The sequence below is a fragment of the Phyllopteryx taeniolatus genome, chromosome 18 (genome assembly GCF_024500385.1).
Source record: "Phyllopteryx taeniolatus isolate TA_2022b chromosome 18, UOR_Ptae_1.2, whole genome shotgun sequence".
In the NCBI taxonomy this organism is placed as follows: Eukaryota; Metazoa; Chordata; class Actinopteri; order Syngnathiformes; family Syngnathidae; genus Phyllopteryx; species Phyllopteryx taeniolatus.
In genome coordinates this window covers 14,489,685-14,503,742 of record NC_084519.1, presented here as the reverse complement: position 1 = coordinate 14,503,742, position 14,058 = coordinate 14,489,685, and the positions used below count along the sequence as shown (strand labels likewise).

Below are 14,058 nucleotides of genomic sequence, written 5' to 3'. Positions count from 1 at the left end.
TCATTTAGGTCCAATATGGTTGTGTCTTCCCAGCACACCCTATGCACCGAGCGCCTCAGGGTAGGAAATGATTGGCTCAGAGTGTGTGGATAAACACACAGTCTACAGTGGCATAAAAAGCACATTGAATTTGTTTGCTCTTTGCTAAACTCTCATGATGATGTTGATCTTACATGGGGGTTAATTAAACAGAAGGGAGGTTGTGTTATAAGGAATACAAAAATATTCATATGCAGCCTTAGCTCTCAGTGGTGCAGCAGTCGGACGATTGCACAAAAATGTATTCGAAAGTTGTATGAAAAAGTAAGCACTGTAGAGAATTACATTTAAAGCCCCAAAATAACCCACTTTACCTTGAGTTCCAGGAACATTTAATTCTTGGTGCTAGGTTCCAAAATACATGTAGTCAACACTTGAGATCCTGAATTGTTTTGGCCTCTGGAACTAAATTTAAACGATAGCGCCGACGGTCCAAATGCATGTGGTCCTCCTCATTCCAGGGTAAAGCTCCTTACTGTTGTGGTCTGTAATACTGTTGGACCGGCCCAGATACCTCCTATGTTGATTTAGCACTAGCATTGATGCAAGTGTAGACAAGAACTGTTAGCATTTCGTTTGTGTGCTTATTAGTGACTCTTTTTTTTATTATCATGTCCTGAAATGTTGATTTAGCGCAGTCCATTAGTACTGACTACACTTGCCATACATAAATTTGTATTGTTGTACTGAAAATGGATAGGGATTGTGGGACAGCTTTGAATGTAAAATGTGTCAATAAACATTGGGAAATACTTGTATAGAAAATAGATGGATTGATGGATTTGTATTTGCCTCGGAGAAGGTTCCTCGGCTGAATTGTTTTCTTGTTTTGGCCTTGCAGGTCCGGCCTGGGTGGCGCCGGTCGCCGCTGTTAGCCAGCCCAGCCTCCTGCCCCACACCTACGCCCTCCCCCAGCCGCCATCCTACAACCACAGCGTGACTGTGCAGTCGCCCGTTATCGGGGTGACGTCGGTGCCCCCGCCCCATCATCAGCACTCCCTCATGACCGCCCACTTCCAGTTGACGCCGCAGTCCACCCCGCAGCCGCCCGCCATGGTGCTAAGCATGCCCGGCCAGCCGCCCTACGCCACCGCTCCGTCCAACCACATGGTGCACCTCAGCCCTCACGGCATTATGGGCAACGGCCACTTGAGCACCCACCACCCAGGCCTCATCCAACTCACCAACGGACAGGGGGCCCACGCCCCAGCTGCCACCCACACCCCGCCCGCCGCCGACAATCAGGAGGGTCTGAACGGGCTGCAAATGCTACGGACAGTCGGGATGGGGAAGTACGAGTTCAGCGATCCGGGACATCCTAAAGGTAAACAAGGGGCGGGGCTTCTATGATATGTTGTGTGCATATCTGTCAATACAAAACTCATAGCCAAAAGCCACTGTTAGATTTGTCCATTTCACGATGCTGTAATGGCTGCCATGCTCGTGATTCAATTCTTTAGTTTACAGGGTAGTTTCGGTTTAGGGTTAAATTTAGGCTATCGGGGTTAGTGGGTAGGGTTAATGGGTTTTGGTTAGTAGGATTGTGTTTTAGGGTTTGGTTACAGTTAGGTTTGGATCAGTAGTTTGGGGTAGTGTTAGTAGGTAAGTATATTTAAGTTCGGGTTAGTAGTTAGTGGGTTATTTACCCACCAAGGTGCCATGGCACCCTAGTGTGCCGTGGCAAATGATCACGTTTGCCACAGGAAATTACCCAATTTCACATAATTTGAAAAATGATTTATGAATTACAAATATATCTCTGTTCATCTATCAATGCCAACAACATATAGTGATAGGCAAAAGAACTAAATGCTCTTCCATTAAATGACAGAAGGTGCAATAAACTTCATTCATACAATTGAATACGTCGTGACTTCCTGCGAGTGTATCGGCTTCGATTAAGCAGAACGAGATTTCACACTAAGTACATTTGTGAGTAAATTGAGATGAGATCATTATTAGTTTGGTATTCATGCTTTTGGTGACATTTTTGTTTGGTGGTGTGCCATGAGATTTTTTTTTTTACTGTAAAATGGGTGCCTTGGCTCAATAATGGTTGGGAAACTGAGTTAGATGGTTAGGGTAAGGGCTAATGGGTTAGGTTGACTGTTTTTGGGGGACCAATGGAGATCATGGCCTCCAGCCAAAGAAACTAGCTATACCTTATTCCAGGATGCTAACGCACCTTCCACGAACTCCGACTCAACTGAAGTATCTCTGCTGGTAAACCAGGTTTGTCTTGACACCCCGAATCATCTTTTGATACAAATACGCACCAGTCCCCAACTCGCCGGCGTCGTTGGCACGGCCCGTGAGCTGAATTTGCCGCCTGGTCTTAACCTTGGAGTTTACGACGCAGGGACACGTCAGAAACAGATGTTCGCAATTCCCGCTACAATTTTCACATTTAATGAAGCTTTTCATTTAGGTTTAGATTGCGATCAATAAAACAAAGGCAAATGAACTCGTAGATTGCAGAAAAGCAATTATTTTGTGGCCTGCCCGCGCTACATTGAAATGAGACTGTAGGTAGAATTGCAAACGGATAATTAGACACGATTGTCGGCTCGGTCTGGTCTCTATAAAATGAGATTTTTTGCTGCCTCCGGCGTGTTGAATAGGCTGTCACAATCCATTAAGCCCGTACGAGCACGGCTGCGTTGACCTCCCACTAAGAGGCGCAGAATGTTAGCGCTTGACAGCTGTTACGGCGTCGCAGGACGAGAACGCGTCTGCATAAGATTCCAGCCTAAGGGATGGCAACCATCCGCTATTGCAATTATTACATTTTCAATCAATCAGTTCAATCAATTATTACATTTTCAAACACACAAAAAAATCAATTAACCTGTATGGCAGTGGCAGCTAACACCTGATAAAATGGTAACGTATCAATAAACCCCCAAACCCGACAGGCCAGAAAAAGTCAATGTGGTTAAGAGATGATGGAAACCAATTGCGGAAGGGCAAGGACTCGTTACAAAAGCCTTTCATTCTGTCGTCCAGTTCTGATAAAAGTGAAAATGCTGTCATCTTTGTCATATTGGGCACCATTCATTGGTCTATATTCCGTTAATTTTAACTCCACAAAAGGCAGGTATGCTACTCATCAGAGCTAGCTAGTAACTGGTTAACAAAACCTGGTAAATATTATAGCTTCAATAAATGTCAGATTCCAGCACCAATCACATTCACGTCTTCAACATTCTAGCCACCAATCCGTCTGAAAACGTTTTTTTTAGACTGTTAATTTTAACTCTGCAAAACACAAGCTCGGTACTAATCACTGTTAGCTACTAACCAGTTAACAGTCAAATATATACACTATATATATATATATACATACATACACACTAAATTACTTAGAATTTACTTATTTTATTTGCCAAGAAAAAACATTTAAACACCTTTAAGTGGTGTTATTTAGTTTGTTAGTCCGTGTCTTTTGTTTTGTTTTGTTTTTTTGTTGTTGTTTGGCCCAGCTGCTGGACAGGAAGTAGGAATCAGTTCATGGAGGCTCTCCGTGAAGCCAAACAGGAAGTCAGCGGCGCAGTTCACGGGACCGACATGAAACGACTTGCCGGTGATTGCTTGACAAAAAGCTGAACAAGCCAAGTCCTCTCGAGTGATGTCGTCGCTTCTTAACAAGTTGCTCGCCCGAGGACACGCCGCCACCGCTCGCTGGTGACGCAAGGGTGCAGCATTTGTGCCGTTTGACGGCAAATCCCGGAGATGCTGACGGCACTCTTAATCCACACGCACACACCAGGCCGCTAAATGCGTGCGTGCTTTTGGGTGTGGATATTTTGTCAGCTGACAGCCTGCACACAGCACAGTGGCAGAGATTGCACCTCGTCTTTTGATCCGGCTTTGCTTCAAAGGCGGCAATTTGTCTTCTCTGTGCTTCAATGAGCACATTTTATTCTTTGTGCGCACGTCTGCCGATACGTGCTTGTGTCAAGATTCACTTCAGGCGCTATCATGTGCACTTGACCGGGAAACATAAAGTATTTACACAGCCTTAAGCCACCATTAGTTTTGTGGTTTTACAAGCTGTCATGACCGTACGAGGTGACAATTGAGGCAAGACTGCCACAGCTAATCGTATAACTCAAAATATCCATCCATCCATTTTCTAAATCCGCATTATGTTCAAGGGTGTGTGGGAGTCTCTCTTAGCGGACTTTGGGCGTGAGGCAGGGTATAGTGTCATGTTTCGGGTTTGTGTGGTGGAGTGAAAAAGACGAGAAGCAAAAAAACAAACAAACAAACAAAAAACGTGTCCACACGACTTCTGGGATTTCACAAAATGTGTGGCATTTAGTCAAGCTGCAACTTATTAAGACCGGTTTTACAACCATTATTTGGTCACACTTGAACTCATAAAAAGGAGGCCACACGTTGTATTGTGTCAACGAGCAATTTATTCCAATTTTATTTTGTAGCAATAAGTAACAAAGATGGCTATGGGAGATGTCTCGGAGTAATAGTACGGGCGGCATTTTATTTAGGAAATATAGTGGAGTAAAAGGGAAAGTTAACTGAAATATAAACAACAAAGTATAATACTGATAAATGAAAACTCTACAAAAGTACAGTAAGGAAGATTACAAAACTGAGGGTCTGTGGGTTAGCAAATAGTGTTAGGGTTAGGTTTAGGGTAGGGGTATGGGTTAAGTTAAGGTTACTGGTTTAGGGTTAGGATTCAAGTTAATGACCATGACCAGCAAACATCCAGTACCTGTATATACAGTCTTCAGCCACCATTGTATTTGTTGTTTTACAATGCTATAATGAGCAAAAGAGGTGTAACAATAAAGAAATGAGACTGCTCCATCCGTGCTCATAACTCAGTGTCAATTGGCCTGTTTACGGTATGTCACTGATTTGACGTCAATTTTATCGAATGCCGAATGAGTTGAATGGCTGTTTAAAACAGCTAATATTAGTTATGCGAAACGACATATGTCAGGGGAAAGGGAAAGTGCAGTGTATCGTCTGCTTGGTGAGCACTTTTAACTTCCTCTCCTGCTGTGATGTTTCAGTTGCCACTCTATAATTTTGCCCACCTTGTTTCGCCGCCCACAGCAGGCACTCCTGGTAATACCGGCCTATCGACGGTGTGTACTTCCCCTCCCTTCTACGTAGATTTTTTTTTTTTTGCTTTGATTGTAACTCAAATAACTGGTGCGGCTGGCCCGGACAAACTCTCCGGTAAGCGGAGGTGACTGACGTTGATTAAAGGGCTCCCAAAGAGCGCGGGGCACGGGCTGCGAGAAGCACCTCGGATCTATTGAGCAACTCGTTGAAATCGATGCTCGTGTCCTGATGAATATCAGCCACACGAAGCAAGTGTCGAGCTCAGCACGGACGCGCTGGGAAATGGGACTGATTTGAATGCACCTAACTACACACACACAGACAAAAAAATACTTTGTCAGAAGTTGCTTTCTTTGTTTTGGACTGTCTGTGTTCGATTTAGTGGGTTTATGTTAGGGTTATGACGAGGCACTATGTTACCGCTGGCCAAGGCAGCGCCGTTTCGGGGCACTGTGAACAAAACTCGATCGTCTTGAGACAACGGGGCTGGCCGGCGAGATTTTTGTAAGTGTCAAAACATTTGCTACCGCAGTCACGGTTCATAAAAAAAAATAATCCACACACATATGCCAATTTTAACCATATTTAAAATGGCATTTTTGTCATACATCTGGTTAGCAAGTGTGCGGTCCTATGTGGCCTCCTTGTAGCACTGATGAAAAACTGTGGCCCATCCCTGGGGTAGAGCTAGGTTATGTTTGGGGTGGTAAATATTTTATTACATGGTGTTTTCATTGGCTGCCAGAACTGTCCATCAAGCGTGTCCATTTTGCATCGAGCGCATGCTGTCGTTTTGTTTTGACACGCATTCATTTTGAAAAACAAGGTTTTTATCTGACACTTAACACTGGCTTCCGCCTCAGTGACCTTTACTGGTGCTTTGCTCACACACAAGCGTGCGGAGACCATCACATGCATAAATGCACTCGTGGAGCCAATAGGCCTACGTTAGACATCCACATGCGGTGACACGCGGCCTCCCCGCCTGCCCGGTGAGTTCATCTTCCAGTCAGCTCACATCAGACCTCACCGGGGGAGGAAGGAGCAGCCCTTAGAAATGCAATTAAGATGGCCTACTGAGTTAAGATCCGCACGGTGGTTTGCCGTATAAATGTGTATCTTAAAGTGGAGCGAGTCTCAGTCGGACTTAATGGTTTACTGTTTTACTGTAATAAAACGTATTTTTTCTAGTTAAAAAGAGCAAATATTGTAATTAGCTGGAAAAAAAAATCTCAATTATCAGAGCGTATACCTAGTCTACTAGTGTGACTATTGGCAGCAAAGGTGTAGATGCTTCACATAAGCATTCGAGGCAGTAAGAACGCGTTGGCCGCCGCCGAGATGTGTCTGAAGGTATTGTAGGTCACGAGCGCTCGCTGAGATAAAGCGGTCTCGGTGATATTATTTACGCGACGCCACTCATCATATGGATTTCAGACGACGACGAGGACAGCAGGAGCTTCCCTTCCGGCGAGTTGTCGGAAGAGTTTTGCGATAGTCACCTCGAGTCCATTAATCACGGCGGCCTTCATTACACCGAGGGCCCCTTTCTCCTCGCTCGCCATCTTTGTTTCCCGTTTGGCAGCACGCAAAAAAAGTGTACACAGGCTTGACTGGAACTCTGCAACTTGAAACAATTTTTATGATGGTGATGGTGATGTTTGTGTGGCTCAGTTTAGCTTAGCATCTGGTAACCATCCAAAAATAGCAAGTGGATTGGACGCTTCTTCAGTGCTATCATCTTCTGACAATGCCACGGCACACTTTCCTATCTTGATTCTGACACATCATTGCCCTAGTTTATTCTTTTACTCCCTGTAATTGTAAACAAATTTAGAGTTTGTAACAATTAATGATCCATGTAAATGTAAACAGTTTACCTTTTTTACAACTATGTGATGTTTGTGTGGCTCAATATTTAGTACAAGTGTGTCTAAAAACCTTGTATACCTCATTCCACGATTCCCATTTTTCTTCGAATTGCAAGGAATACTCTTAAAATGATCCATTTTACCAGTCGGTTAATCGGTTAATTGTTTTTATGCCTACCCTAGTCATCGGTGGTCTGTTGCTTTAGCTGAGATAAGTACGGCTTCAGTCTACAGGTTTCTCGTAAGAGAGAGGGGAAAGGGAGGTTGGGAATATGGCGGCGGTAGGAAAAAAAAAAAAAACCTCTCGCCCTCACTCATTCTTCCTCGTTATCGGATTTTAAAGGCAAGGAACCCTCTCCAGAAGCCCCCGTGCATTATATCGGCGTGCAGTTAATGCACGGACGGCGGATAGCTCATTAAGATTGATCATCGCTCACCTACTTCCTCGCGTGCACAATGCCGCGGCGGCTTCATTAATCACTCGGATCTCAGAGATAAAGCTTTGAATGTCGCCGGCCGAACCTGCGGCCCTGACAGATCAAGTTGTACATGCATAATCGCATCCAAGGAGCATCCCCTTCCCACCTCACACCTGCTCTCTTCACGTCAAGTGACTCCTTTCGGTCGCTTCCATTCGAGTCATTGCATCCCCTTTTGTTGCTTCGCCATCTTCTGGAAAAAAGTCACCAATTGGTTGCTCCCTTATTTTTTTTCAGCCTGCCTCTTCCCTCTGCTGCCTTCGCTATGTTTTGTCTCGCCCCCTCCACTTCCACGTTTCCTCTATGCTCGTCTTGTTAGCGCCTTCTCAAGTGCACTTCGCAGTTCCTACTAGCAAATTCAGGGGGAAAAATTCCAACTTCACATACTCAAATTTATGCAGCAGTCTGACCCCACACATGCCTATCGAAACAAACAATCTTAAAGCTGGAGGCAGCGATGAACAGGCCCTCGCACCAAATTCCCTAATAGGAGTTCGCCGAAGTTACGAGCCCTGCAATCCGTCTAAAACGACCACCATCCTGTTCGATTTCAAGTATGGATCATTAAGACATTTTCATCCATCCTGTTGTGATAGACATGTCCAAGAACAAACTAGTATTAAACCAGCAAGCAGCAAATAACAGGCCCTTGCACCCCCGTCTACATGGGCAAATCTTCTCAATTATGCTGAAATTTTGACACCATGCTCTGCCCAAAGTGGAAGTCTGTCGCATCTGCCTAGGATACCTGTTTCCGGTTGGGCCTCATTTGGGCGAGTTCCCTTGTGAGAGTTAGCAAACTACTAGCCTGGAATTCGCCCAAAATGGCTGCTTCAAACCAAAAATAGTTGACTTCTTGTTTGATTCCAGGCATCAGTCCTTGAGACTCCTTGTGTGCATCCTGACATTCCATTATAGACATGTCCGACTTCCATGATGATCAGTCAAACTGGTGTCTGATTTTTTTAACTTTCCATTGGGCGCTACTTGGTGAGTTTTGGGCTTTCGTGTTCAGGACCCATAAAATACATAAATCTTCTCTAGGATATACGCCCTTGACAAAATATATGAGTTTACGGACATTTTGAGCCCCCCCCAAAAAGGCACATTTCCTAGTTTTCTCAAATGCACCATTAATAGCCTACAATATATTTAGTTAGCGAAGTGCAAGCGGGAACTGTAAACCAGGGAAGAAAGATGTAGAAACAGCTGGAGTCCATTTGGCTCCGGGGAGAAGCGGCACTTATTGGCCCCCCGGAAAACCTAATGGAAAAACTTTACGAGCGCCATGAAAGCCCATCAAATAAAGTTGATTTCCGCGGCACGAACAGATACAAGGATACATTTACAACCAATGTGATTCAAGTCGCGTGGCTATAAACTGATACTACCTCATATTTTCACCGCCCCTATATTTGTTTTGCAAGACAGTCTAAAATAAAAATACCACAAAGAACTTTATACAGTATCTTGAGGGCCTATTTAGGGATATTTTCCAATATTGGCTTCATACAATTAATTGAAACAATTAAAAATATGAAACAAATATGAATATAGCTACAGTCAGGTCCATAAATATTGGGATATCGACACAGTTCTCATCTGTTTGGCTCTAAACGCTACTACAAAACGTATGCCAAATTTCCCACATTCTACCTTTAATGCTGGGTGGTCTTCAGGTGGGAAAGGTTGCGCTAGAGCTTTGCCATTTGCCCGCGTCAGTCGTTCACTTACCCCATTGATGTCGAAGCAAATTGATTCACAGCCTCAATGGGAACATAGTCTCACACTCTTAAAAGCGCCTCAATCTTTTCACTGACACCTTACACCAAAAGCCGCCGTTTTGCGGCGGATTATGCCAAAGTGTTTTTTGTGCCGCGCATAACCAATAATCCGCAGTGTAAAGTAATGGCATTTGATTTTATTTCAATGGAGAAAATGGATTATATGCGATGAAATTGAGTCACAAGCTTGATCAGGGAACAAATTAAACTCGTAAGAACGACCACTGTAGTTGCTACTTCCCACCACTGGTAAACACGCCAGATGCTACCAGGAAGTCCCGTCTGCAGTGTGGCGGATGTTTTTTTCCTAATGAGAAGGCTTAATTGCGGCGTGGGGGAGAGCGACGCAAGCGAGCCTCCACTGGCGCAGAAGCTATTCGGCAGTGCACGAGTCAAACTTCTGCCCAGGAAACTTTTAAATGTCTTTGATAATGCATGCAGGACATCTAATAAATACTAATGACGAGAGCAGACATTAGCAGGAATAGCTCCCCCTTTCCATCTTATTATTCCTGGGAGTTAGCAACAAGGTCGGCACGGGGAAGATTGATAGTTTGTGTGCGACGTAGACAGATGATAATGGCTCCCGACTGCAATCAAGACATCTTGGGTGCGCTGGCGGAACGAAAATCCCGTTCAGGGCGCAGATAGCGTGATGCTATTTTGAACGAAGCCGAATCGCAGCATTATATATTATTATTTTATTGTGGCCGTTCTCCGAGCGGCAGATGACGGTATGGTTTGATTATCGCCGCGTCGATATTTTATGCTATCGTGGTGTACTGATACTGAATTGTTAATTATGTTCAATTCTAAATGTGCTTGTCCTCAGGGCTCCTGAGCAAAAGCAAAAAAAATAATTACAATGTCACAGCTGCCATACTTAGACTTGGACACAAATTAATGACAGAAAAACTTTATAAAAAAAATAAAAGTTCAGTTAGGACCAAAGGCAAGGTTTGCATCCCCCCCCCGCTAACCTTTTGGCTTGGGCCGCTTTGACTTTTAGGACGTTGTCCACTAAACACGTAGCGCAAACACAGTGACATTTATTCTTAAAGGGCTCAGCTGACATTAAAATGTTGTTGTTGTGTTTGTCTACATGCCGAGAAGGCGGCCAGAAATGCGGCGAGTCGTAAACGCGATCTGAGTGTGAAGGGTAAAAGACGCTGAAAGTAACTTGAGACATTTGTGCTGTGCGGTTGAAGTAGCAAAAGTTAGGGCCTTATTAATCAAATATTCACAATTCAGTGTTTTTTTTTTTTCTTATAGGCTATTAAAAGGTATTCAATTTAACTTCTGTACCCTGTTTTAGATTCCTAAGGCATAATATTTGCAGTGGTGCATCCCCCAAACGCAGATATCTGTTGTTTGTTTTTTTGCACTTTGAACTTTACAATGTTTTTAGGAGAATTAAACATATAATTTCATTGGGCAATTGTCAAATGATGTCCAGTTGTTTGGATTTTGATTAAGTTACCGTTTTAAGCTAGTGAACCTCGGAAATCACTGAACGTCAATTTTCACAATTCAAATATTCGTAATTATGAAAGTAATTAATTAGCCATCTGACGCAAGACTGCATTTAGATTTTAGTTGGTTTTGGAAGATAAAATATACATTGTGATTCACAATGTATATTTCACACCATCGACGTGTGTCTTAACAATCAATAATCGACTCGTCGGTTATGATGAGTATAATTATTGTAGTGATGTCGTATTTATGTGTGGTAGCTAATACCGTCCGACAGCTACCATAGTGATTGCTTGTCAGGTCTTTCATTAGAACAGAGTGCAGCACTTGTCTGCTTCCCCCTTTTTAATTCAATTACATGAAGTTACTATTTCAGCGGCGGAGGTCAAAGTGGGGAGATTTACAAAGCCAGTTGTAAAAAAAGTGCTGACGGAGCCAAATCAATCACGAGTGGCGTCACCGTCGTTTGTTCTTCACCTCGACCGCTGACAAGAGCACGAAAAAATATCGGACGAAATATCAGTCCAAAATGTCGCAACACTAGAATGATCTTTCAGTTTCCTTACATTAGCGACGAAAATAATAGAATCAAATCAACAATTTATGTCATTTGTCACCATTTGACAGACATTAGACAGATTTTCCTCGTGGTTGGTTTAATATTTAATTTTGATAATTGCCTTCCATGCCAGGAAACGACTGTTTTGTAAGGGCACCGTGTGCTGAAACATTAAGGAACATCGGCCCTATAGCTTTGTTAGTTAGGTTTCATTGTCGATCCGTGGTGTCTTTTGACTAAAACATGTCACATGACACCTGGGAACTGTTTCAATTTGTGGGGAAATGACAATGTGTCTCTTTTAAGAAATTAGAGGTTCTGTTTTTGTTGTTGTATACATGATGAGAAAACATGCGATGACACTTTACAGTGTCACTTGAATGGACTTTATTCTATTTTACGGTATCCAAGGGGTTTTACCTGACGTGTCAGATTTGTCTGATTTGTGATTGCCCCTCGGTCTCTGCGTCCCGATTGGCTCTCCGTCGACTAATGGGAAGCCTGTTTTCCGACAACGCTGGCAACAGATCCTGACAATTAATTAATTCAATGTCGCTCCCGTCTGATCAGTGCACCTTTCTTTTTTTTTTGCCAGTTGAATTTGCATTTTGTGGTTTGACAAGTAATTAACCTCAGGATACTTTGGAATTATGAGAACGTTGATGTTTTTTTAAATGTAGGATCATATTTGATTATGTGACGTTCCCGTTTTGGAGTTTTTAAAATGGTGTTTGGAAGCACTAGTATGCCTTTTATGTTCATGGGGGACTGGTGGAAATAGTAGGGCGAAATGTCATTAAGGTGCAATGAAGCCGTCAAAGGAGTCTTTCCATAGTATGTTTAAAAAAAATATATATATATTTTAATAGCGTGAAGGTGACGCATTAACGTCCAGGAACGTCACACATCGCTTGAGATGTGCACATCCGTGCTGGAAAATAAATCTTTACACATTTGTGATGAGGTGCCGTTGGCTGGAACCACATGCGAAGTGGATGTCATTATTCGGCATATTCCCTCGCGGAAGTATTTATTTCAGTGCTGCAAAAGCTTGGTGTGTGTGTGGGCTGTGGTGAGGTGTTACAGCGTTTTGAAATAGCTGATGCCAGGAAAAAAAAAGAGAAAATGCAGTTTTGTGTCGCTTTAGGTACCATTTAATAAAAAAGACAATAGTGGGCTTGTGGTGTGTTGATGGTGCTAATGTTTTGAGCCTTCAATGTAGCTAAATAAGCTCAGCAAATTATTAGAAACAGTCGACAGTATGATGTGGTGCAGAAACTAAAACCGCAATAAAAACGTTGTATTCATCAAATGTTCGTTGACGTTAAACATAATGTTAGATCTATTGTTAAATGTATCAAATATAAAATGTTGGATGTGCTCCCTAAAGGGCATTGTTAAACCAAGCATTATCTTTGCTAAGGTTGAGTTTTTTTTTACTGGATCTAGATTATCACTCATAAAGTCTTCATTTGAATATTTGAGTTAGAGTGAAAAAGAAACATCATGACTTTTGCATTGTTTGTGCTTTGTTTGTTTGCGTGCACTGTGTTCTTCCCGCTCTGAATTATTCTGGGGGTGTTTTGGCAGTGGTGTCCTAATTTTCAGTCATACGCCAAAGACAAATGGAGAAAATGTGCAAAGTCCCATTTTATGTCCCTTTAAGGCATCAAATGTAACTTAATAGTAAGGCTACTAAGTGTCATTCCTAAGCAGTTTCTTGGAAGAAAAGGGACATTGTGACTTGATTTTACTTTTTGTTTGCAGTTTTCTTCCTGCTTTGAATTATTCATGGCATGGAGGGTCAGGGCTGTAGCAATTTTATGTTATTCCCAGTAGAAATGATTCCCAATGACATTCCCCCAAAATCCCATTTTGTTCCATGGAAGGACATCCAACACCAAAGACAATAACAATTTGAATACTTTCAACCATATTTTTGGCATTGCGTCGCTGTTTCTGACATTTCGAGCCACTAATAAGATGCCCAAAAATGTCAGAAAAAACCCAGTGCAGTTGTACACCGCTGCAAAACTGCAACCACCATAATAAACATATTAAAGAAGGTGTAACAAGATATTTGATATGCCCTTGAGGACCATTGAATGACATACATCTAAAACAAAGTTTTCCTTCATTTAGACATACTTTTAGTATTTAGTCATGTTTTGACCCTCCACTCCAGCTAAATAATGTAAAATGGCATTTGTTTGTCTGCACGTAGCTTCTAGTCACTCGTTTTCTCCATGCTTGAATTATTCGGAGGGGGCGGGGGGCAGCAGTACGACAATGGCGTCCCACTTTTTGCCGGTTAGGGTTATTCCTGTGGTGCGCGCGTGTTGTCGTGTCGTCTGTCGTGCTGCATTTGATTGCAAAGGGGCGCCATTTGCATGTTGTCAAACAAAATTGGCCGACGCATTTTTTGCACATATTCTATTAATGTTTGAGCCCCAGACATGTTGGTAAAAATCTCATTTACCAAGACCAAACATGACAGAATACAGCAGGAACAGGAGCGAAACAACTGCCATATCCAAACCAACAGAAAAATTTAAATCTAAATTGGATGTCTTCCCATTCAATTTTTTTAATTCAAATTTTATTGGAATAAAAAAGTATTTAGTTAACCGATCAAACTTTTTTTTGTGGAGTAAGAAATTTAAATTGTTTGGAACTGCTTGATGTTTGAAAAAAATATTTTCAACACTTTTACATGCCACCAAATGCTCTCTTTTTTTTTTTTGCCTCTT

General features: G+C 42.6%; 1 protein-coding gene across 8 annotated transcripts in view; it reads left to right on the top strand.

Annotated features, from left to right (window-relative positions):
• LOC133468682 (kelch-like protein 29) overlaps positions 1 to 14,058 on the top strand; it is a 162,451-nt gene that overhangs the window by 91,201 nt on the left and 57,192 nt on the right. For all 8 annotated transcript variants that reach the window (XM_061754877.1, XM_061754878.1, XM_061754882.1 and 5 more), the window contains one exon: positions 881 to 1,363. In XM_061754877.1, the coding sequence (XP_061610861.1) occupies positions 881 to 1,363 (483 nt within the window). The remainder of the gene's footprint in view (positions 1 to 880; positions 1,364 to 14,058) is intronic.